Source organism: Platichthys flesus, chromosome 8, assembly GCF_949316205.1.
Source record: "Platichthys flesus chromosome 8, fPlaFle2.1, whole genome shotgun sequence".
NCBI lineage: Eukaryota > Metazoa > Chordata > Actinopteri > Pleuronectiformes > Pleuronectidae > Platichthys > Platichthys flesus.
Window position 1 is genome coordinate 9893683 of NC_084952.1, and position 22876 is coordinate 9916558.

At 42.2% G+C, this 22876-nt stretch overlaps 2 protein-coding genes and 1 long non-coding RNA gene across 10 annotated transcripts in view; 1 reads left to right on the plus strand and 2 right to left on the minus strand.

The window, feature by feature from the left end:
* The window catches only part of mbnl3 (muscleblind-like splicing regulator 3), a 28163-nt gene extending 27606 nt beyond the window's left edge, over positions 1-557 (minus strand). For all 8 annotated transcript variants that reach the window (XM_062393741.1, XM_062393742.1, XM_062393740.1 and 5 more), the window contains exon 1: positions 463-557. The gene's annotated coding sequence lies outside the window, so the exon portion shown is untranslated. The remainder of the gene's footprint in view (positions 1-462) is intronic.
* Positions 551-6850, plus strand: LOC133958775 (uncharacterized). The gene is made up of 3 exons (XR_009921723.1): positions 551-955; positions 6431-6557; positions 6740-6850. It is a non-coding gene; the product is annotated as an uncharacterized LOC133958775 (long non-coding RNA).
* The window catches only part of LOC133958774 (collagen alpha-1(XXIII) chain), a 122156-nt gene continuing 103208 nt past the window's right edge, over positions 3929-22876 (minus strand). Inside the window, 24 exon segments of the mRNA XM_062393745.1 lie at positions 3929-5217; positions 6010-6048; positions 6871-6969; positions 7159-7245; positions 7576-7629; positions 7746-7772; positions 7859-7930; positions 8021-8080; positions 8169-8195; positions 8290-8355; positions 8528-8581; positions 8673-8744; positions 8857-8901; positions 9161-9205; positions 11820-11843; positions 11955-12032; positions 12147-12191; positions 12286-12345; positions 12454-12507; positions 12617-12643; positions 12749-12775; positions 15204-15320; positions 16477-16551; positions 22063-22089. Of these exon segments, the coding sequence (XP_062249729.1) occupies positions 5167-5217; positions 6010-6048; positions 6871-6969; positions 7159-7245; positions 7576-7629; positions 7746-7772; positions 7859-7930; positions 8021-8080; positions 8169-8195; positions 8290-8355; positions 8528-8581; positions 8673-8744; positions 8857-8901; positions 9161-9205; positions 11820-11843; positions 11955-12032; positions 12147-12191; positions 12286-12345; positions 12454-12507; positions 12617-12643; positions 12749-12775; positions 15204-15320; positions 16477-16551; positions 22063-22089 (1332 nt within the window). The 3' untranslated portion in view covers positions 3929-5166.

Sequence of the window (22876 nt, forward strand, 5' to 3'; positions counted from 1 at the left end):
TTTCAATGAAACCATCACTAAGATTATTTTATATGCAATGTCTGCCAATAGATCCCTTTCACCTAAATCTGACACACTGAACCTTTAACAGCTTCGGACTCAACGATACATTCATTTTACAACATGATACAACTTGTAGTTCAAACACTGACTCTGTGAGGATCCAACCTCACGTGCAGACCCAGAATACAACGCGGCAGCTGTTTACAGATGTTTCTGAATCCACACAGGAGACACCAGCATGTTCACAGCATGTCCACTGTTACCACTGTTGTGTCTGTGCAACACCACAGTAACGCCCGTATTCCAGAATAATAACAGGGGCGGGTTTGAGCGTCTGCGCAACAGGCGGACTGGAGGACGCGTTTCAAACGAACATGGAATAAACAGAGCATTCGCAGATTCGGTTAAATGCGTCAGGAAGCGTTAATATGTCTTCGCCAGACGAGCTCAGTCTCTCACCTGCGTGTCGCGTCTTCTCCCCAGAAACAACGTCGCTCCAAGTGTTTTATTTCCCGACAAAAAGACGCCTCGTTGCTCTGATGTCCAAGAATCACCTGTGAGTGGAAGCACAAGAAGAAGAATCAGCTGGAAATAGTCAAATCCGACCATGTTCCATTATCTTTAAGAGGAGAAACGTACTAGCTCCGCCGCCGCACAGCGCGAGGAAGAGGGAGACAGCCCCAAATGTTCCTGCAACTAAATTTGCTCGAGTGAAACAACAAGGATCAGATTAAAAGAAAAATCAGAGGCAGGGCAGAGGGAGGAGTTGGGAGATAGACAGAGAGAGAGGGAGAGAGAGAGAGAGAGAGAAAAAAAAAAGAGAGAGAGAGAGAGAGAGAGAGAGAGAGATAGTGGTGTGTGTGTGTGTGTTTTCGTTCATTAGAGAACACCGTTAACATTTGGGGACATCAGAGTCACGACGGAGAGGTCTGCAGCAGGTGGGGGCTTCAAGGTAGGTGTGTGTGTATGTGTGTGTCTGTGTTCATACAGACGATTTTATTATGTTTCATTTAGGGCTACAGGCCAAACACTGGGTCAAGATAAATACTAATGATAGCAGTCGATATTTCGATAATTATCAGGACTTGTGTTGCATTTTTCTTCCATTGAAGTTCAGAGACTGATTTTTAATAATAGTTGAGGTTTTAAACTACTTTTTTTATGAGGAAAAAATTTCACAAATCTGAGATATATTACATATGTGTATCAATCTATCCATCTATCCATCTATCAATCGATCCATCTAGGTCTGTTGTTGTTGATTGATACAAATGACTTGCCTTAATATTATTTTATTGCCATGCCCCAATTTCATGTTGTTAGCCAAAACTTTATCAGCCATGAAGCTACTCCAATCCGTACTCACATTTTAACGTTATAATTTAAATGCTCACTCGATTTAATTGTATTTAACATACAATTTTAGTTTAGCATACTGTTTAAGCAATTGGGCTAACATGGCCATTTCAAATCTAATTTGTGTAGCTAATGGTAATGAACAGTCACAATATAAAACCTGACGGTTGCCTTAACTAAAGATACAAAGACATACTGTCAGTTATTTATTATTGTATTTTTGCTTTTTACATTTAGATGACAGACATAATTTGTAGGTAAAAAATGGATTTTAAACTATTCCATCGGATGCTAGGAAGTTGCTCATGTACCATGATACTAAGACTTAAGACTTATTCGGCCTTCTGCTTTTCACAATTAAAGCAGCTGTAACCTTCTTTCAGACTGGCTTGGATCAGGAGACTATAGATTATAAAAATAGACAAATACAGAAAGTGGGGATACGTTGCCCTTACCATTTTATATAAGGATCAAAAACCTGAGATAGGCTTGGGTGTCGTTATGGTTTTATATGTTCCTCATTGTTGGGTTAATGAGAACAGTTTCAAAAAACAATATTGTGTTTTCATATTTTGTACTTGTATGACTACTTCTACAAACGAGAACCTCCTTTGAGCAGTACATTACAGAATTATTCTTACATTTTTAGGATTACCTATCATGACTGAGAATGGTTCAAATATCGTCAAACCAAAGTGGAGAATAATCTTTGATGTCAACGATAACCTCAGCATCTTGATCAAGCAAGTGACGGATTTCATTAAAGGTGCTTCAGCGCTCCCTGCTGGTGTTCTAGAGATTTGCAAATACAACCTCCGTAGAGATAATCAGCTAAAGCACTGACACAAGCTTAAGATATGTTTGCATTGGAAAGTGAGATAAATTTAGTGAATTCTCCATTACATCACCCTCAGGTGATTAGTTTTAAGCTCAAATAACTAAATAAATACTAATGATTTATTACACACAACAAAGATGGGGAACTTGTCTTGGTATCCTTTACCTTGGACCGTAATTTTTCCTTTTAATGGTTTGTCTCTATTGTTTTATTTGGTATTAATTTGCACTTGACCACATTCATTTCTTTTTGGAATTATAATGCTTAATTTGATACTAAGACTATATGATTACATCTATAAGTTAAAGCATGCCACTGTCAATGCAATTTGTGAATATGTAATTTGTCGTGGGGTTGTTATGACATCTCAAAGTTAGTGAAGAAAGACTGAATGAATACAAATGAATTAAACAAAAATAATTCTATATGATTATTTATGATTTAATGGACAAGAAACCATAAAACCAGTTTATTTCATTCTACATGTTTAGTTAACCAGTTCTCAAGTTATACATATTTAGACAAGTAATTACAAAAATAGCTTAATTCTTTTACAACCAAATACACAACCAAATAAAAACATTCTCAAAAAGTCAAGCTAATACTGTAATATATGATTTGCTAAAACACCAAACTGTAAAGTTAGATATTTTTGGCATCTATTGACGTCATTAAGCCTTGAACCTGCAACTGATAGAATCTGCAAAAGAAATAAAAAGATATGTGACAGATAACCATCGGCTTCCAGTAAAATAATGCCAAGACCTCATTCAAAAAGTTACTCAAATGAAGTTTGTGTGTCGGCTATCTGTGATAGCTTAATGGTAATACACCTCATTTACAGATCTTTGTTTCAGGGAAAACATCCCTAGAATACCTCTCACCAATCAGTGCATTGTATACGTTCAATATATGATGCACAGATCTTTCTCACAAAACATTTCTGAAGTAAAAAAAACATAAAACATTGAGTTTATCCCACCGATATGGAACTTGTTATGTGTGATGTCAGTACTGCAACTTTGGCACTTAGCAGTTATAACGTAAAAAGGATGTTTGGAAAAATAAAGCCAATCACAGAGGTTGCACATATTCATTTTAGGGAAGAGCCAGCTTACACTTCAGCTACTAAATATTTCTATTGACCAAGATTACCAATGTACTGTCTCTACTGGATTCAACCCTGAACCAGTCCCCCATCTACTAAATTACCCTTTTAACAAATTGACCTTATTGGACTAGTTCCATTTTCATTTATTCAAACATCACCGATACATTTGTGTTCTTCTTCCTAATAACCAGTCGGTAAGACTAGTGATGAACCTGAACACGTATCATGCCTTAAAAAGAGGATTGCTTGATATTATTCATATTGTATCAAAAAGTGCAACTAATACCAATGCAGTTTTAATATATGACCGCTAAGAAAATACAATTTACCTTGAAACTCAATGTATTACTACACATAACGATTTTATGTAATCTCTGTCCTGTATACATGCAGTCAAAATATTAAAAAAAATTGTTTTTTATTTATTTATTTATGTATTTTTATATTTGGTTGTTTTTTCGTGTTTATAGGTTTGTTATGGGTGCTGGGGATGGGAAAGTGGGAGGGATAAAAAGATGGGAAAAAATGTAAGATGGAAGTATTCCCTGTTATATTGTTGTATCTTGTGAAACTACTTCCAATAAACAAAAATATAAAAAAAAAAAAAAAAAAAAAAAAAAAAAAAAAAAAATTGTTAATGCAGTCTTACACAGGTTATTTGAAAAATTATGCGCGTCTGTGTACATGTGTGTGACCTTGACAACCCTAGATTGGACATGTAAGCAGAGTTTTAAACAACACAAAGAAATTGTTCCAGCTGAGAAAAGGCTTTTCAAAGTTTAAAACTCTCTATTGCTGATTATAAAATGAAAATTTACCATAAAAAACTAGGGTTGTTGTATACATCCGTTTCAAATTTCAAACTTAAAGTCTGTTAGTCCTTCAGTTCAAATGACTAATATTGGTTCAAAAAAAATATCAAAAAGAAAAAACACACACATTTAAGTCAGCAGCAAGAAGTAACAACAGTAAAACTGGCAACAGTAATTAAACATGTCCTCGTCAATGGTTAAAGGATAATGATCAGTCACGCTGGAAATCATTAAGAAAAGAATCTGATCAGCAACCGTTTGTTCAGGCAGCTAAAACAGAAACAGGCTAATGTTGGAGCTGAGTGGCTCCCTGGTTGAAACACTGAAATAACATGAATACTGTGACTGGTTCCTTCAAACCCGGTCTTGAAGCTTCACTCATTTATTTATTCCGCATTAAACATGCCAGTGCACAGGAATGCAAAATGTAACTGGACAAAATCAGGTAAGAGTCTAACGGAATAAAACAAAACAACACGCGAGTCCCCACTGCTGTTGAGTGTAAGCCATAAAAAAAAAAGGTTGACCTACCGACCCCTCTGAGTGGCTTGTTCAAATGGAAAGACTGTTAAAGACTGCTCGTTGCAAATGAAAATGAAAATGAATCTCCCCTCACCTGACGTTACATCGAGGGGCCACACATCATACAGGCTTTCAGGATTATGATCATGCAAAAAGCTTTACAAAAGAGCCATACAGGAAATCCCCTCCATGTGTCCAATGTATCTGTGCAGTAAATTCCTCCCTTATGTGCCAGTGACATCCCCCCCCCCCCCCCCCCACCAAACAAACTGGTTATCAAGCTATCGCGTCACATCATCAGTCAGTGTGCGTCTTCTCCTCCCAAGTGGATGTGGAAATCGCAGTGTCCTCTGTCGCCCCCCCCTCCTGAAGGGGTTTCCAGAACGGGGGGGGGGGGGGGGGGGTCTGAGTGTTCTGTGTGACGCGGAGGCCTTGCGTGGCTCCGCTGCTGCGTAAAGGCCGGTCTGCCCCTCGTGCTCTCTGCCTGTCAATGTGTCCTTTCTCCACCAGGCCCCGCACCCCCTTTAGGGCTGAGAGAGACGCTTGCGTTTGAGCTTCTGCCTCGACATGTCCTCCTTTCAGAGAAGAAAGAGAGCAGAAGAGAGTACTGACCCCACACTCCCCCATCTGCCGAGAGATCTGTCCATCCGTCCTCGCCACCGGGGGCGAGTGCACACGCCGTCATTCCCAAGCAACGTTTACTATCAGGCAGCAAGGCAGACTGTGTTAGTAAGGCACTCTTCTCTCCAACATGGTCAGCTGGACTGTCCTTCAAAGTAAGAGTCCCACTGCCAGTTCAGCTCCTTGTTTTCAAAAGAACTGCTGCATTCTTAACCACACTGGATCTCTACTTTAAAATTTTTTTTTTTTTTTCATAATACTGTGGACCCAAAAATGTCCATGTTAAAAAAAAAAATCTCAATATATTATATAAAAGTTCTTATAAAAAAAGTGGGGGAAAGGAGTGGGTTGTTGTTGTAGTATTCAGTTGCAATATATACCAGATCAATATGTACAGATTCAGTGCTGCTGGTTAGTCATCACTGCAAAGGAAGAACAGGGAGTGGTTATTATTAGTGGATCAAACCAAAATGCACAAATAAGCGATTTGTGATGCAGTGAGCAAGAAAATCTCCTTCATGCGTCACAGTTACAGAACTCACACATTGTTATATACTTACAAAATGCCCCTGTGACAAATCAGAGGCAAGCAATTAATTTAATGCTGACAAGCCATGAGTAATAATAATGACTCGACGGTTAGCTATCCTCTAACCGTGCATACTGCTTTCTATTCATCAGAAGCTTATTGTTTCATTAGTTCACAATATGCTTTTTTACAACATGTTACTCATCTGAATGCTCACCTTGTGCCAGCAGCCTGGTATTGGCATCCCATCTTGTCCCTGCAGAGCAAGAACAGCAGCATTATAAAACATTTAAAAAAGCCAGAACAGGTCAAGTGATGCATCCTTTAAAAACACTTAGTCCCCGCTCTGACCTGGAACTAACATCCGCCATGACAGACACGATCACAAGGGGTCAGTGTTAAGTTCGGAGGTTCGAACCCGGAATAAAAATGCATCCTTAATGTGTCATCGGATCTCACTTCCCAACTCCATATGCAAATAGTCATGTACGTCATTCGTGTTGGTGAAAACGAAATGTTGATGTTTTTACCCGGTCTGAGTTTACAGCTGTGTTAGATCTCGCTGTGCAAATCGCAAATCAGCATGTGGACGCAGAAGAGTGTAAAAGTACATTTGATTCATTGTGAAACTGTTGCAGGTCAGAGGACATTGGCGGCCCTGGAAAGATTCATGGTCACCGTCAAGCACCGAAAAGAATGTGACCACATGCGTCCCAGTCCACGTCCATATGTGGTCTGAGTGATTGGATCTCCAGACGCTTTCAGGTGTGTAAACTAAACTTAGCTCTGACCATTTGTGATCACTCTGGACGGATGTTTTCACCAGGTCTGAAGAGGGTCCTTTAAAAATCATAAGTTCTATGATAATACCTTAAGTGTGCTCTTACTTCAAAGGTCACATGGCAAACACCTTACTGTGTAATATCTGTGTATACTTGTCTTTGCAGTGCCATGTTCCAACATGAAGTATGAACCGGTGACACATACAGAGTTCGAGAGAAATAAAAGTGTTTGCCTGGAAAAGAGCAGCTGGAAATGATAGTGATCAGAAAGAAGAGAGGAGGCAGAGGTACTGTACCACAGGACAGGGGGCCTGAGGGCCGGAAGGAGGAAGAGGAGGAGCTGGAGGGGAAGAGAGCTCCGTCTCCACAGACACACCTTTAGTCGCATCACAGCCCTGTCAGCAAGAGCCAGTTACACATTCACAGCATTGAGGAGGAAACTCAGAGGAAAGCACAGGAAATAACAGAAACAGTGCTGAGAGCAGAAAGAAGGGAAATACTGAAAAGTGGAGAGGAACGTGGAGAGAAGGAAATCGACCTAAATGTGCAGCATTTTGTAACATGTGTGTTTGTATGAGACGTACCACAGGACAAGGCTGGTCCAAGCCCGGAGGACCCTGCTCCCCCTTCTGTCCCTTTAGACCTCTCTTCCCTACTGTCCCCCTGTCGCCCTGGACACGGAGAAGACAGATACAAACAGACACACTCATTAACATGCCACACAATACAGTTTACTGTGTTATTTCTTTATTATACCACTGATGTTAATGACATGACAATATGAATTATTCTATGTCCTCAGATAAACTGATCCTTATCATGGCAACTACATTGATAATTTTTTTTTAATACTGAGTTGAATAATAGTTGTTTTATTTTGAAAAGCTGAACTTGGGTCTGAAGAGTGTATCGGTTGCTCAACAGACCTTTGTAATTACCACAATTATTGTTTTTATATTGAACGTAGATATAAATCCATAATTGCTTAGTTGTGTACCAACCTTCTCTCCTCTTTCTCCTCGGTCACCTTTGTCTCCCGTCATACCTGGGAAACCCTGGACATGGAAGAACAAGGGCATCAGAACTTTGCTTGTCACAGGATGCAGTTTAAAGATGATGTTCAAAATGAAATGAATTCAGTGAAAAGTATCTTCTCATTGAAAACACTTACATCTAGTCCTGGCTCCCCTGTTTTGCCCTGCAAACATACATATATCAATATTAAATTCAATACCCGCACACTGAAATATAGCAACACATTTGTAGAGGTGACCGTCTTCTTACTTTTTCTCCCTTGGCACCTGGAAGACCCACTAACCCTGCAGATCCAGAGAGTCCCTGGAGGCCATCTGGTCCCTGCAGTGAAAGAACATCATCACCACTGCAACATGTTTGCATATCTTGTGTTTTATTATCATATGAAAATAAAGGGCCAGTGGCACTTACCCTGGGTCCAGGTGAACCAATGTCTCCCTTCTCTCCCCTCATACCAGCTCCAGGCTCACCCTGCATTAGAGCATAGGGACTGAGTCAACACATGTCACAGCCTCCTCCACAAACTGATTCTACTGGAAACATGGCCGTACAGTCTTACCTTAGGACCAGGCATCCCGTGCAGTCCCTGAAATGCATAGTGTGCCGTGAGTGCCAGAGGACTATAGGTGCAAATAACAAATGTGAGCAGCAGACTAGGAGTGGGATGGTAATGCACTCACCATGGATCCAGAGGACCCGGGGGGGCCAGGGGGTCCAGGTGGGCCTGGTTGGGATATCATCTGAATCTGAGTATCATGAAAATCACAAGAGTCAAACAGGAGGCAGATGTTGAAAACTTAGTCACACTCACTGAGCGGAAACACAACTGAACGGTGGATACTCATGTCTATTCGTGCCTTGGCATTGACTTTGTATGAAATCTCATTAGACAAAATTTCATGTGTGTGTTTCACTGACCAGGTTGTCGTCCATTCTGCAGTCGCCCTTCTCTCCTTTCTGTCCGTCCATACCCTGAACCACAAAGAGCAAAATTAACCTCCTGCTGTTTATGTGCGTGTCACTGTTTGTGTATCAGAGAGACATGTGTGCGGTCACCACTCACAGCAGGCCCAGAGAGCCCCATCTCCCCCTTCTCCCCCCTCTCGCCAGCGGGTCCTGTGTCACCTTTAGGTCCCTGGAAATGAAGAATTAAGAATGATCTACAACAACAAATCTGGCCACAAAATGTCTTATATGCTGTTATACTTCATTTTGAATGATTTTTTGGGTAATTTCTGCAACTTTACCTCCTCCCCATCAACTCCCGCGAGACCAGGTAATCCGAGGTCACCCTGGAAGAAGACAAGGACAGTTTCACTCACTCGATGAATACGACTTTAACACTGCACATATGTTATGAGTGATTTGCACTGAAAAGCTGTGCAACATGGAATATTCTTGTGTCCTATTGCCCCATCCATATAGGTTGGACTCTGTCTTGATGATGGCAGGGCGGCGCTCAATGATGCAAAACTAAAATAATGTATAACAAAAGTAATGAGCCCGTTTTGAAAATGGAAGGTCCTGAAAATATATTATTCAAGTATTTACCTTTTCTCCTGAAGGGCCTTGGGGTCCGGGGGGTCCAGGCGGGCCCTGGGGAAAAGCAGACAGAAAACAGGATTGGACATAAACTCAGTTAGACTTTATTATGTGTCTCTTTTGACTTGGAATTAGAATGGAGAATATCCATCTTTAAACCTGCAGTGATCGATTCCTGGCCACTGTGGGGCAGTAGAGACCCAGCACTGGCAAGTGATCATCTTAAGTTCCTATTTTAATCAGTAAAGTAAGTTATGATTCTGTTTTCTTTGCTGTTTGTTTGTCCGACAGCAGGATTACTCAAAAACTACTGAGCTGATTCACGTTTGCATTTTGTGGAAAGCTGGATCATGACACAAGGCAGAAGCCAGTTATATCTGGAGCAGATCCAGGATTTATTTTGTCTAGGTTAAGAGTTAGCCTCAGTGGAGGTATGCAGTCTCCAACTGTCCTTCCAGTTCTCTGTGGCTTCATCACCTTGAGCGAGAGCTTTGATTCATTCTTAATACGATCACTCAGTGGAGCATGTACCTCAGCCAAGGTCATTTAGTTGTGCTGCACCAAATTATCAGTCCTGTAAATGTGTGTATTTTTTCACATCAAAATATTCCCTGAGAAAAAAACTATGGATCCATACCAGAATGTTATGTATCCTTCCCTGGTCTACACCACATCCTTCCACAAGGCTTCATCGTTTACCAACCACCCAACATACAAACACACAGGGGTGAAAAACAAACATCTTTGGTGGAGGTAATAAAATACTATAACTGAACCAGTCATTAGGTCTGTACTCGTCAGCAGAGTCACATTGACATAATGTGTATACATCATGTAGCTGTTTACAGAAACTGGGAACTCACAGAGTTATACCATGAGGCCAGAGCCGGAGGCAACAGAGAGGATTTCACAGAACAGGCCCGACACTAAACAAAGCTGATGACATCTTTTGTTTTGTTTGACTTTTTTTCCGTTTGCTGATCACAAACCAACTTGAAGCAATTTTTATCTCATTGAGATTGTGAGACAGCGTCATATGTGGTTTGTGCTACACATAAAAGCCTGGCATGGTTTTCCATTCTGTTGATGCAGGATGATTTGGACAACAAGCAGAGAAACTAAACATTCATGCGACTTTATGTAACACTGAGAATGGATGAAGAATAGCACAGTCTCCTAAAGACTAACAGGTCCCTTTTCTCCACCCTCTGAAAGTCCTGAGCCATCTGGGAGTGATGAAACATGTTGTCTCCCCCCGAGGTGCACATGCTGAATCTCTCAGTTTCTTTTTAAAATTCTCTATTCAAGCCACAGAAATGAACAGATGTTTACAAACAACTATTTGATCTGAGATATTCCATCATTGGAAAGTAAATTCTACTCACTCGGATAATTATACTAAAAGCTGTAAAATGAATGATGGTAACAAACAAACTATTTCAGCATGGGGTTTTGAACCTAAAATGGCAGCTGGGTGGCCGGTGAGCACCCCCGGCTCCATTGATATAACTCTCACGGAGACCTGGTGTGTGATTTGGACGCAGCCGATCCACGCCGACAAGAGACCTCTGATAAAATCTCAGGTTCGCGTTTTCACCAACTCCTTTGTAACGATCTCACACTGCTGTCTGCAGTGTTGCGGGCAGGTCCAAGGGGAGCTGGTTCATAGTGTTTGTTAATCAAATACACACTCCACTGCAGAGATAGCCATCTCTCAGCATGTAGCATGGTACATGGCCGAATCAAAGGGTCTTGTGTATGAAGACAGACATGTGAAACTGAGACCGTGGCGACTGTGAGGGGTACGTGCCAATGCATTCCCCTTGTGCAACACCTGAGTAATGTGGAACAGCACAAATACACCATGCTGACTATAGCAAGTCACAGCCATGTGTATTGTGAGGCACACAGGGCACATAGCATGAAAACACACTCAGAACAGTGTAACAAAGGCAGTTGACTCTTCTGCATGATTAAGCATGCTCCTTTAGGCTCCGTGTTATCTAACCGAATACAGCAGCTGCTCTATATTTGCTGGGGCTGTAAGTTTTTATCCCTTGTGAGTACAACAGTGAGTTTGGCAGAAGGGAACAGTGATGAGCAAATCAAAATAAAAACAATCAGTTAAAACAGCCTTTTTTAGCCGTAACTGTTACAAAGGATGAAAATAACAAAATATTTCACAAGCTCTCTGATTTTCTTTGTCCTACCACTGAGGTGAGTATGACAGAATCAGATTATCGATCACATTAGTTGCACCAGATCAATTTACAGCATCACAAGAAACACTGCAACATGTGCACATAGATTTCTTTGTTTACTTTTTTGAATGTGCTTAAATCAATATTCCTCTGGATAACAGGGGTCCCAAATCTCTGACATCTTTACTTTGGAGCCTGAGGGCTGAAAACTTTCAGAATCTCTGGACTAGTAAACCAGGCACTTTCAGCAGTACTCTCGATATGGTGACCTCTAGAGGGACATCCAATACATCTGAAGTCTGTACTGGTGGATAACTGATCTACAAAAACACACGGATGCACTGCACTGATAGAGAACGAAATGAGTTCTGTGCGTGTATTCAACTCCCTGTGTGGGTCTATGCATTATTATGTGCGTTAGTTACTGATCACACAACCAAAACCGTGCAGAAACAACAGCCGTTTACCGAAATGCTGATGGTGTCGATGGCCTGTCAAGGAGAAATGGCGACATGTTGACATATTGAGTTTTGCGGCAACACAGTTTTTATCAAAGTTGATATAAACTAATAACCACCCAAACGAAGGTGGAAGACTCTCACCTGGAAAGCATCTAGGAGCTTCCCATTGAAGTCAATGATGTCTGAAGAACCTGTGCTGCCTTTTTCTCCAGGATAACCCTGAGACAGAGAGGGAATAAATAAATGAGCTCAACATAAACATGATAAAATATTCAGAATGTGTTTAATAGAATTGTACTAACAGAGGGCTAACTGAATGAGTGAAATACATACCATGGCTCCCTCTGGTCCTTGCTCTCCTATCTCCCCTTTGTCACCCTGTGTGACGCAAAATGCATTTTTATGGTCAAATTCTTTCAGATGTTATTTTTTTATTTTAATGTGTATTTGCAATTTGAAAATTGTCCCATACCTTTAATCCTGGGAGTCCATCCATACCTCTCTCTCCCTTTGCTGCCATACCTGGCTCGCCCTTTTACAAAACACAATGAACATTCAAGGTCAAATGCATGAAAAGACAAGGCCACATTTAAAACTGTGTCTGAGAAGTGATTACTGATGAGTAAAAGATTTTCTGTACCTTCATCCCTGGAGGACCCTGTGCCCCTTGATAGCCGGGCTCACCGGCCTCTCCCTGTCAGATCACAAATGTGAAAAGTTCAAACTTTTGGTCACATTTTGACAAGAGAAGTGAGAAATTTGAGGTAAACCGAAAGGAAGACATTTTCCACACATGATCTTACCGGCTTTCCAGACAACCCCGGTGGTCCCTGTTGCAGAAACATATTCAAAGAGAGGAAGACAGGTCACAGATTTAGAGTAATTCTTCAAGAAAAAAAACGTAGTAATAAAAATTGGATTTGAACTACACTCACCTCAGCGCCATCACGACCTGGAAAACCCTGAGGACGACAGAGGAGACATAGTTAGTAGGTGTGAAGTCAGTGCCCATCAAAGAGTTAAACAAATGGCCACTAGATGTCAGTGTTTGATGAGGAATGGCCAGTCCATGGACTTTTGGTTTGTGAAGGGCTCATTCATACACGCAAATGATAATTAAAGGATGAAACTACAATAAACAAGTGGATAAACTGGATACATCTGTAGTGTACAAAACACAAGGGCTTACTGAATGAGTTAATGACTGCGAAAATGATGTGACTCATACGCTTCAGCCGGTTACACTCACCACATGTCACCCCAGTTGAATAACTATGAGTGATGTGTTGGATTACGCTCCATATGCACAAAGTGTTAATCCTCTGCAGTTGTTTGTGTTAAAATAGCACTTGGGGGATAAACAAATAAAAAAGTTGTGGGAAAAGAGTTTGTTGTATTATTGTTAATCAGTCATTGTATGTTATTTGTTTATTTAGTTTTACTCTCCTTAAAGGCTCAGTTTGTAGGATTTAGTGCCATCTAGTGGTAAAGTTGTGTATTGCAATCAACAGATTACCCCTCGCTTTCTTCTCTAAGAACTTCCGTGGCCTTCCTGCATCGAGCCGTCTTCTCTCCAGTGATGAGGTTTCATTAGACTCATTATTTTAATATCTAGTCTGTAACTGTAGTTGATGGTTCACAAGTTGCATTGAGGTTGCACTTTTAAAAGTTAGCTTGTATTAGCGATAGCAAAGTAACAAGTTATTTCATTGGACTCGTTTTACTCCTATAGCAGCGAAACGTTTTCTCAGTTTGCAGACCGCTGCAGCCAGAGCACATCACAACCCGAAACAGCTGTCTCTGTTTCTGTCTCTCCATTTCCTGGATCAGTTTGATCAGTCACGTTGGATAAAGGTACAACCTTAATCCTTGAGTTGCACTGAGCTCCAACGCATGTGTTCATTAGATGCGACAACAGCCTGCGCAAACGTTAATTGCGTTTAGACAACATCTGCCATAGGACAAAAAGATCACACCCATCAATGTTCATTTAGATCTGTACATAAAACGAGCCATTACCCCTAAAGAGTCGTTACATTTCATGCATGGACTGGTTCTCTCAACATCATCAAAACACCAATTGAGGAAAGATCTTAAGGAAGAATGGTGCCCATCCCTTGAGTAGAGTTCAAAAGCTCAACAATAGGATTTCTCTTTCATTTGTGACCCATCTGTGTTCACATGTCAGATACATTTTCCAAAATATCAAACATCCACCGAAGCAAATTCTTGAAGCCACACATCAGAGGGAAATTATCCACCATTCTTTTACTTGTCTCCACTTCACTGACATAAATGATAAGCGTTCACGGACATCCATACTGGAAGGATTGCTCAGTTTCTGCTGCTCAGCCTTTCCTCCATTAAGACATCTGCCCACAACATGGAGCAGCTCTTAGCACCACACTGCCTTGTTTAGCTGTTTGGGGTTTTGCAATGTCTTTAATCAACTTGGAGAACACATTCGAAATTGACGAGGTCACAGAACAGCCCCCCCCCCCCTTTTTTTTCTTGTTCGGCTTTTAGTAATTTTCTGAGCTGCGCTGGCGTTCTCGCTTTCCAACTCTAGGTTCATAACTCACCAACGCTCAAACCAACATTTTTCACATGAATGTCTTTGCTGTCCTGTGACAGTTGAGGGTAAGAACATTCATTCCTCCCCTTGGATAAACAGAAATTACCTTCATAGTCTCCTTCCCTCTGCTCCTACTTAGAACCACAGCTTAAAACTGAGATTGCATATGAACTAACCTCTGGGAAGAAAACGTAATTTTGAGAAACATAAATCGCCCCAGGCTAGGACACAGCTATTGTTTGGTGAGGCGGGCAAGCTGCCCATGAACTCGCCACAGTGCCATATCTGTTTTCAGGGGGCCACAGCGACACGGTCCTTGTGGGAGGGTGGGAGAATGGGGGCGTGTTGGAGAACTCTGTGGCCGCTGTCTTACACAAAACAGATGAGGGCAGGAGTAAAGTGGCTATTCTGGGAGTTTTTAGGTAAACCACAGCTCACTAGCGATCCCGGAAAAATGAGAATATGGGTTCACTGCGATTTACGGCATGGACCCTGTTCCCCCTTTAATACATGTGTTTAGATGCAAGTGCACACACAGCATATGCACACAGAGTAACACAATTTGCGATATGTCCCACACTGCGGTTGAACCATACCAGGTCAACACATTTGGAGCAACCCAGCCCCTGATGACTGAGATGTTTTAAGTGACTGCATTCTTTGTGGTGAAACACTAGTTAGAGGCTGAGGTAAGGGGGGTGAGTGAAGAAGGAGGAGAATAATTGCAACTGACTGAAGTGTGTGTATATGGTGCATTGTTTTGTATAGTTTTGAGTTTACATTTGGCACTTTGATACATGAGGAGAAGCTCTTACCGGTTCTCCAGCAGGGCCACGGGGCCCGTCTTTGCCTGTGTTCCCAGGGGGGCCTCTGGGACCTGGAGGACCTGGGGGACCTGGAGGACCAGCGGGTCCTGCCTGGCCCTGGTCACCCTAATGAAAAATAAAACAAAACACAAGACAAATTTGTAGTAGAAAAAAACAAGGAAGAAGACTACTCTCAGTTATTAGTGTTTCCTTGCCTACAGTTCATGTTTATTTCTGTCATCACAACTCTCACCATCATGCAATGGGTGAAAAATCTTGTAGCTTCTTAGATTAATTTCAATCGTCAAGGACATCCTAAGATTTATTTATATATTTTTTCATTTTGTATTTTCCTTATGCCAGCAATAATTAATTTTTTGACCACTTGGTGGCAGCATAAACTAGCCATACACACAACACAGATATAATAATTAACCAACATCAGTGTGATATGAACTTCCTGAATGGACAAAAAATGTCCTTACTTGACTTGTTGGTTTGCTCCATATCATGACCATTAACATGGAGGAGGAAGGATTCATAAATTAAACTGCAGCCAGCCACCAGGTGGCGATCAAGACACTTTGGCTTCAGTTTAGGGGCCAGAAAACAGCCAGAGAAACCGAACTGTTTCCTCATATTAAAGAACCATTCATCACTGAGTTTACATATAATTGGGGACACGTCACTTTCTGACGACTTCCACCCTCGTGTTTATACCAAACAGAAACCATCAGATCCTCAAAATCTTTCTCACCACTGAAGTCAACGGAGGACCAGTGTTACAGTCACATGGGGATACTCTCTCTGCACCCACTCATCTCTGACTGACATGTGGAGCATTATGGTTTTTGTTTTACTGCAGGGAACATTTTAATGCTGGCACTCTCATGAAAATGGTGTTAAGCACTTACAGCAGACCAACACATGATTTCCTAACAGATAATTACATTGTAAGGTCCGTCCTCAACCAAAATGTCACGCACAAACGTCTTCTATTCTCCTTCTAATAGGAAGCACACTTTGAGTCTGTCTGAGATGTGTGTGGTTCGTCATCCAAGAAGTTTTCCTGCTCTACAAATTCTGTACAAACAGTTTGACCTCACCATATGTGTTCATACAGTTAGAAAGCAGGCACACACAGGGAAATTAAGAAACAAAGGTCAAATGTGGTTTGACTGAGAAAGGTGAAAGGGAGTGAGGAAGGGAGGGGATGCACGGCTGAGCGAGAAAGGTTGATTAAAGTGTTAAAAAACGCACACATGCCTTAGTGGTGGTCTACCTTCAGGAAACGTCTCTGAAAGCTGCCGGACTGCTCTCCAGAGAGAAAGCCGTGGTCATAGCGGGGAAAGGCCATCTGAGGATGGAGCAGTAAAGACGAAGAGAAAGACAGAGTAGATGGAAAGAGCACGGGCAGAAAGAAAGGGTGGAAATAAAAAGGGAAAGGAGAAGGACATGAATGAATAAGAAAATCTGAAGTCCAGTTTTAACTGAGAGCGTCCAGAAGAGAAGGGAAACAACAACAACTACTGTGGGAAAAAACAGAAGTGTGTTAGGAGCCCCAGAAGCTGTAAGCTAAAAGAAGAAGAGTGAGAAGGAAGGTTTTGCTCCTCGGTCAGAAGGGAGAGCGACAGTTCAGCAGCCTGACAGAGAGCGGTGGCTGCTGGGAGGATAAGGGGACGTTTGCTGGAAGGGACAAACCTTGACGGTGAGAATCTGATTACTGTGCAGACCTGCGTATGTGCCATAGTTCTGAAAAGAGGAGCGACAAAGGGACATTTCAGCAACTTAGCAAACCAGGGCCGTTTTCAGACACAACCTTTGGAGGAAATCCGGAGAATTGGGTCTGGACTTTCTCCAGAGGTTTCCTTTCAGGCATGCACAACACAGTAGGAGATTCTCCACTCGGACGCATTCACAACTGCAACAAATCCGGATTCAGATGTGGGGTGGAGGTGCAGCAGGCTGAGGCAGGCTGTATTGATGTATCGTATTAACTCCGCTGCAGAGATCACACTCTTGACGTCTTTGTTGGTGTCTTCTTCATGTATGTCACCGCTTTTTCCATCCTTAGATATATGTTTTCATTTTGTATTTTTCTGTTGCGCGTTTGAAATATCACGCTACACGCCCACTTGCTCGCAGTGAATCCTGCGGGGGATCTCCTGCTGTGTTCACTCATATGTGCTCCTCAGCCGACTTAAGATGGAAAGAGTCTGGAGGCTCTTACTCGGACATTTGAGTTCACACATACAGCCCCCGTGGAGAGAGGCCGTAGGATCAGTGGAGTTCAGTGCACGCCTGAAGGCAGCTTAATATTGGAAAAAGGCATTAACAAGTTCTGCAGAATAAATGTACAGAACAAAGACACATCATCTGCAAATAGTGAGACACAAGTTTATAAAAAAACTAAAAAAGTGAAACCCCCTTTGTATCCTGTGTGTGTGTGTTCATTCTTATGTCTTCCCGTCTTCCCTCCCTTCCCCTCGCGACCGAATGGCTCGGCTCTTTCCAGCCGACTGACGGCGGGTGTGATGTTTGTCTGTCAAGCTGAAAGGAGCAGAGATTGTTTGCCACCAGAGAGCCCGGAGCGCTGTGCTGCCTCTCTGGTTGAGTTCCCTCCGAAAACACATGGAAGGATGGAGATGGAGAGACAGGATGGAGAGAAGATCTGAAGAGGAGGCATGGGTGTGTGGGTGTGGATGTGTGTGGGGGGGTTTGACACAGTAGGGACAGAATGGAGAAGAGACGCTGGTTTCCGTTAACAGGCTGCGGTGAACGCTGGATAGCTGAGGGTTTTTCCAACGCCGCAAATGCCTCTCCTCCTCCTCCTCCTCTCCTTGCCTATACACTCTTCTCTCCCTACTGTCACATTCACTCATTCGCACTGTTTGCACCATGGAGACCACATACACATATGCTCCTTAAACATGTCGAAGGAGAATAGGCCGCTTCACTGTGGGCTTCCGCTTTACCTCGTACTCAACAGACCTTAGGCTGATACTAAGACAAACAGCCATTCAACCTCAGAGCCCTGTCTAACCATGGTCTACTTGTAGCTGCCCTAGGGGGGGCAAAGGGAGACTTGGCTTGGGATGAAACTCCCATCATGACTTGTCTTTCAACACGGCTCCCAGGCCAACCTAAACACACAGTCTCCTCCGTATGCATTAGACAGTATGGAGGTTGGGGGGAAAATGGCTGCCAGCTTTATGGCTTGTAATCAAAGTTGATTGAGAGAAAGATACAACACTACACATGAGCTTTTGTCTCAGGTGGTTCCATAACATCTGATTGCGTTTTAATGCCCCTGTTGTCCAATCTGCTCTGGAACCATGACTCAGCCAGACAAAGGTCCTGGAAATGATGGATTGACAGGAAGTCACAGGTTGACAGAGATGCATGGCCACTTCCTGTTTTCACATGTATTCCGTTATGTCTCATGTGGAGTTCAGAGGTGACACAGTGTACGACGTTCAAGGCGAGGTGACGACTGAGCTTACATAAAGGGACGATACCTCCAACCCCCCCCCCCCCCCCTGCACCACCTTCCCTCTGCTCAACCTCAGTGGACCTTGAGCTTCTAATGTCATACTCAGAGACCAGCCGTTTTTCATTTGCTTAAAATATAATTTACCAGTCTACCCTGAACGTTATTCATGGCAACAGTAGTTTGCAAAGTTTGTTTTGAACCAAATCTGTGTCTCTAAGTGATACACTTAGTAGTTACACAGAGTTTTTCTTAACACTTGAACAAAGTTTGGGCTGCAGACCTCAAAGAGATCAAAGCTGCGGAGGCCTCGACCAAGTACAATATTTACCGTTTAGAGGAACTATGTAATGCAGGAAGCCAAAAAGATTTGATTCTCGAAACCTATTAAAATCGAGGCACAGAAATAATCTGGCTCAGGCCTTGATGGGAATCAGGAATTCCCTTTAATGTTTCTGAACCGCACCATTAATATTGTTCTGCTGGGGAGCCCTGTCAGATTGACTCCCCATGTATGCTCCGCTGTAAAACAATAGCCTCTCATTCCGATACATTTGCACACTCTGTTTGTGTCAGCCTCTCTGAAGATCTATAACAACACATCTATTTCTAATTATTATACTAAGTATTGTCTTTTGATGGATACTGGCTAAAGAATAAGAGAAATCTGAAAAAACAAGCATTAAGTGGCTACAGAAGGAGTATACGTCTGTAGTTTTAATAAATGTGGTACGTGTTAGTATTTTGAAACTGTTTGACAGTCCAAGCAATGCAAAAAATACATCTAAGGTGAATTTACAACTATTTATGTAGAGATGCAATGATTCATTTCTTAAATGAATAATTAAATTGATTTAATTGTAGTTTTACTCTGCTGGTTATTACAGGGTCTATAAAATATTATATTATAGTGGGTTAATATTATATTAATTATATTCAGAAAAATCACATATACTGTGAAAATAACATGATCAGACCTGATATTTTATTCTTAACATAACAAACCGACAGAAACATTCAGGATTACTGGGGAACGTGACTCCTTCAAAGACTACGAGCCGTCTTTTTACCATGTAAAGACCAGGGGGATTTTTTTCAAACCACAGTGAATGAAGCGGCAGATGATTACATAGATCTCATGGTGGCTGGAAGGATATCACATCAAAAGACAACACGGAGAAAGAACATGGACCAGATGCAGAGCGGAGTTCTGCTGTGATGTTTAATAGAAACACTGGTCGAGAGGAGCTGGCAGATATTGGCGCTGCCTCAACCTTTGAGTTTTGATTGTGAGGTTTAAGTATTTTCATCGTAATGAAACATCATGATTTCTCATCTCGGGCTTTGAAGAAGGACCTCATCATAGGAGCCGGACTAAGCTGTTGATGCTGTTGCTGGGGGAGGGTGCATGGGATAAACCCCCCATAATTCTAAATTGTTAAAAGACAGCAAAACTCTGATAGATGTTTTATCATTTTGATCTCCCTGCTTACATTGTTACAGCAATTTTTTCAGATATTACAAATTCTCCAAAGTGGACTTTGTTTTACAGTTTGTGACAGCCTTTTACTTGGTCTCTGAATCTCTTGACCTTCTATTTTCTCAGTGAAATTAGAATACGCTCCCTGTGCTTTTTTGGCTGTTCAAATTACAAGATCCGCCTTGATGAATGAAAGAGTTCCTGTCTAATCAAGACATATATAAACTTGCTCATGTGTGTTTTCAGCGGGTTAATGACTATTGTTACCGTATCTTTGCAGATCTTCGTAAAAACAAATCTAAGAGACAGCTGCAGCTCGTCCTGAAGTCTGCTGCCGGAGTCCTCACTCCGACAGGAAAGTGGGGCATATTACACTGGGTCCTTAAACCACTGCACTGGCTTCCTGTGTGTCAGACACCAGACTTTAAAATCCAACAGCCTATAAAACGCGAAACGTTCTCTGGTCTCAATAGATCTCAGAATTACTTGTATGCTACAAAGCATCCAGTCTCCTGGGGTCAGCTGGGACAGTTTAACTCAGTGTTCCCAGTTTGAAACCAAGTAGATATGCTCAGCAACTGTAGAACAAGCAGCTTCCTGAAGAACTGAGGACTGTTACAACTTTCAGCTCGTTCAAATCGGGCCTTCAAACACAAGCAGCTTATCAATTAAAGATGGGACTGCTGTCCAATGTTAAAGACATGTTTTCTTGTTTTATTTTTTATTGTCTTTTAAACACACTGTTTTTTATTTTAGTTTGCCCTGTAGTTATTGTCCACAACATTATCTCGTCAATGTTGCTTTATGCCATATTTCCCTGGATTACCCTGTGTTTGAATGGTGCTAAATATAAAAACCTGCCTTGCTTTTACACTGATCTGTCGCAGATACATTATATACGTAATTTCAATTGTGCTGTCCTTATTCTACTGTGTTGGTGTTTGCCATATCATTAGCTGTGTCTCAATTCAGGGGCCGCATCCTTCGAAGGCTGCATCTGAGGACAGCTCGCGTCATAGCGGCACAACAAGACTGTCACATGTCAAACACTCGCAGCCGACAAATGCCTCATTCCCTCCTTTCCCCGATCGACGAAGCACCCAACAGATTGATCCCTCTCGGGCCAACCTAACCCAGGATTCAGTGCGTGCTGAAGATGAAGCTAACGAGCTAGTTATTTGGGTGACTGAGCTACAGTAGGTACAGCCATTTAAATTAGCAAACAACGCAGCGGTTATAAGCTGGTGACACAAATAGGAAATACTTTGTGAAGCAGACCGTCTCATTTCCGTCCGTCCTTCACGATCTAATACAATTATAATAAGGCTGACAAAAGGAGGCGCCTGTCATGGACACACTCATTTGCCTACATGCCATGTTTTAGATGATGGGAGATCACAAACCAATAATCCTCCAACTACCTACAAGAAAGTGTTGAGTTTTTATAGTATTAGTCATTAACGGCTTAATTGAGATATCCGTCATTCCAGAAATCTCTGTCTGTCGATCTTCGTGTGTGTGTGTCTGTTTGGGGTCCTGTGGACTGAGTCCTGCAGCAGGAGACAAAGCTGAATCCAGCCCATTCCAAACAGGCAGGTTAAGAACAGGCACTAGTGTTTTTTAAAGGAAACACACTAGTAGCTGCACTACTATTTTTCATATTCAGAAAAATGACAAAACAAGAGGAAGGGGATAAAACTGGAGGGAAAGCTGGAATCAAAGTTCATTTTCAAGTTGTCAAGCTTTCGTGGGGGAACAACATTAAAACATTAAAAGGAAATAGCTCTTCATCCTCGTCAGCTGGAGTGGAAAAAAAACTACCATCTAAAATGAACACGCAACAATCAAAACAATTTCACTTATCTTTCTCAGGCAAAGACAGAAAAAACGAGACTTACCCTTGGCCCAATGTCTCCCTGGTCACCCTGGGAGAAAAACAGGAAAGTAACATTTGTCAGCAGATATTAGCACTGTATATGCACGCTGGAGCAGCCATGCAAGAGACGACTGTAAATGTAGAAGTAACATGTCAGATTGGCTCAAAACCCGTCTATTCTGTCCAGGAAGGAGCACTTTAAAGGTCACCGTGCCCATACCAGCTCAGGATGTTGACATTTACTGTGCAAATCATTAGATAGGCCTCAATTGGAATCCTCTGACGGGATGTGATCGGTTAAGTGAGAGTGGGACGCGCGTGCTGGGGACCGATGCTGCTCTGATGAGGATTTGGAGCTCGTGGTCTCATCATGGCACCACAGCATGATTACACGAAGAGGGCCAATTTTCCAAAACCTCAGCGTCGTCCGTCATTCGCAATCCACCGCTCACCAGCCGGAGTCCCGCTCCGACAGATGCCATTCACTGTGGTTGTGTTGCTGTTGTGGTCGTGCTTATCGGGACAGGTCTCGCTCGAGTGAAAACAATGCACACTTACGCACGCAGACACATTAAGTTACTTATCAGTGTGTGCGCTCCTCTCCGAGCTCCTGCAGCTCCTTTCGACTCACTCGCATCCTTTGGCTGGACTGGAGGTTCACAGAGCGGGAAAACATCTGGCTATCATCGAGCCCCGCGGAGAGGCCCGTTAACCTGTTTAGTGCCGTGACGTGAGAATGTGCGGAGACATACGAGCTCCTACACGACTACATGTAATCTATGGCTGGTTGGACGGGGGCCGCGGTGAAAACGGTGAACGTGGGAGGGCGCTGGACA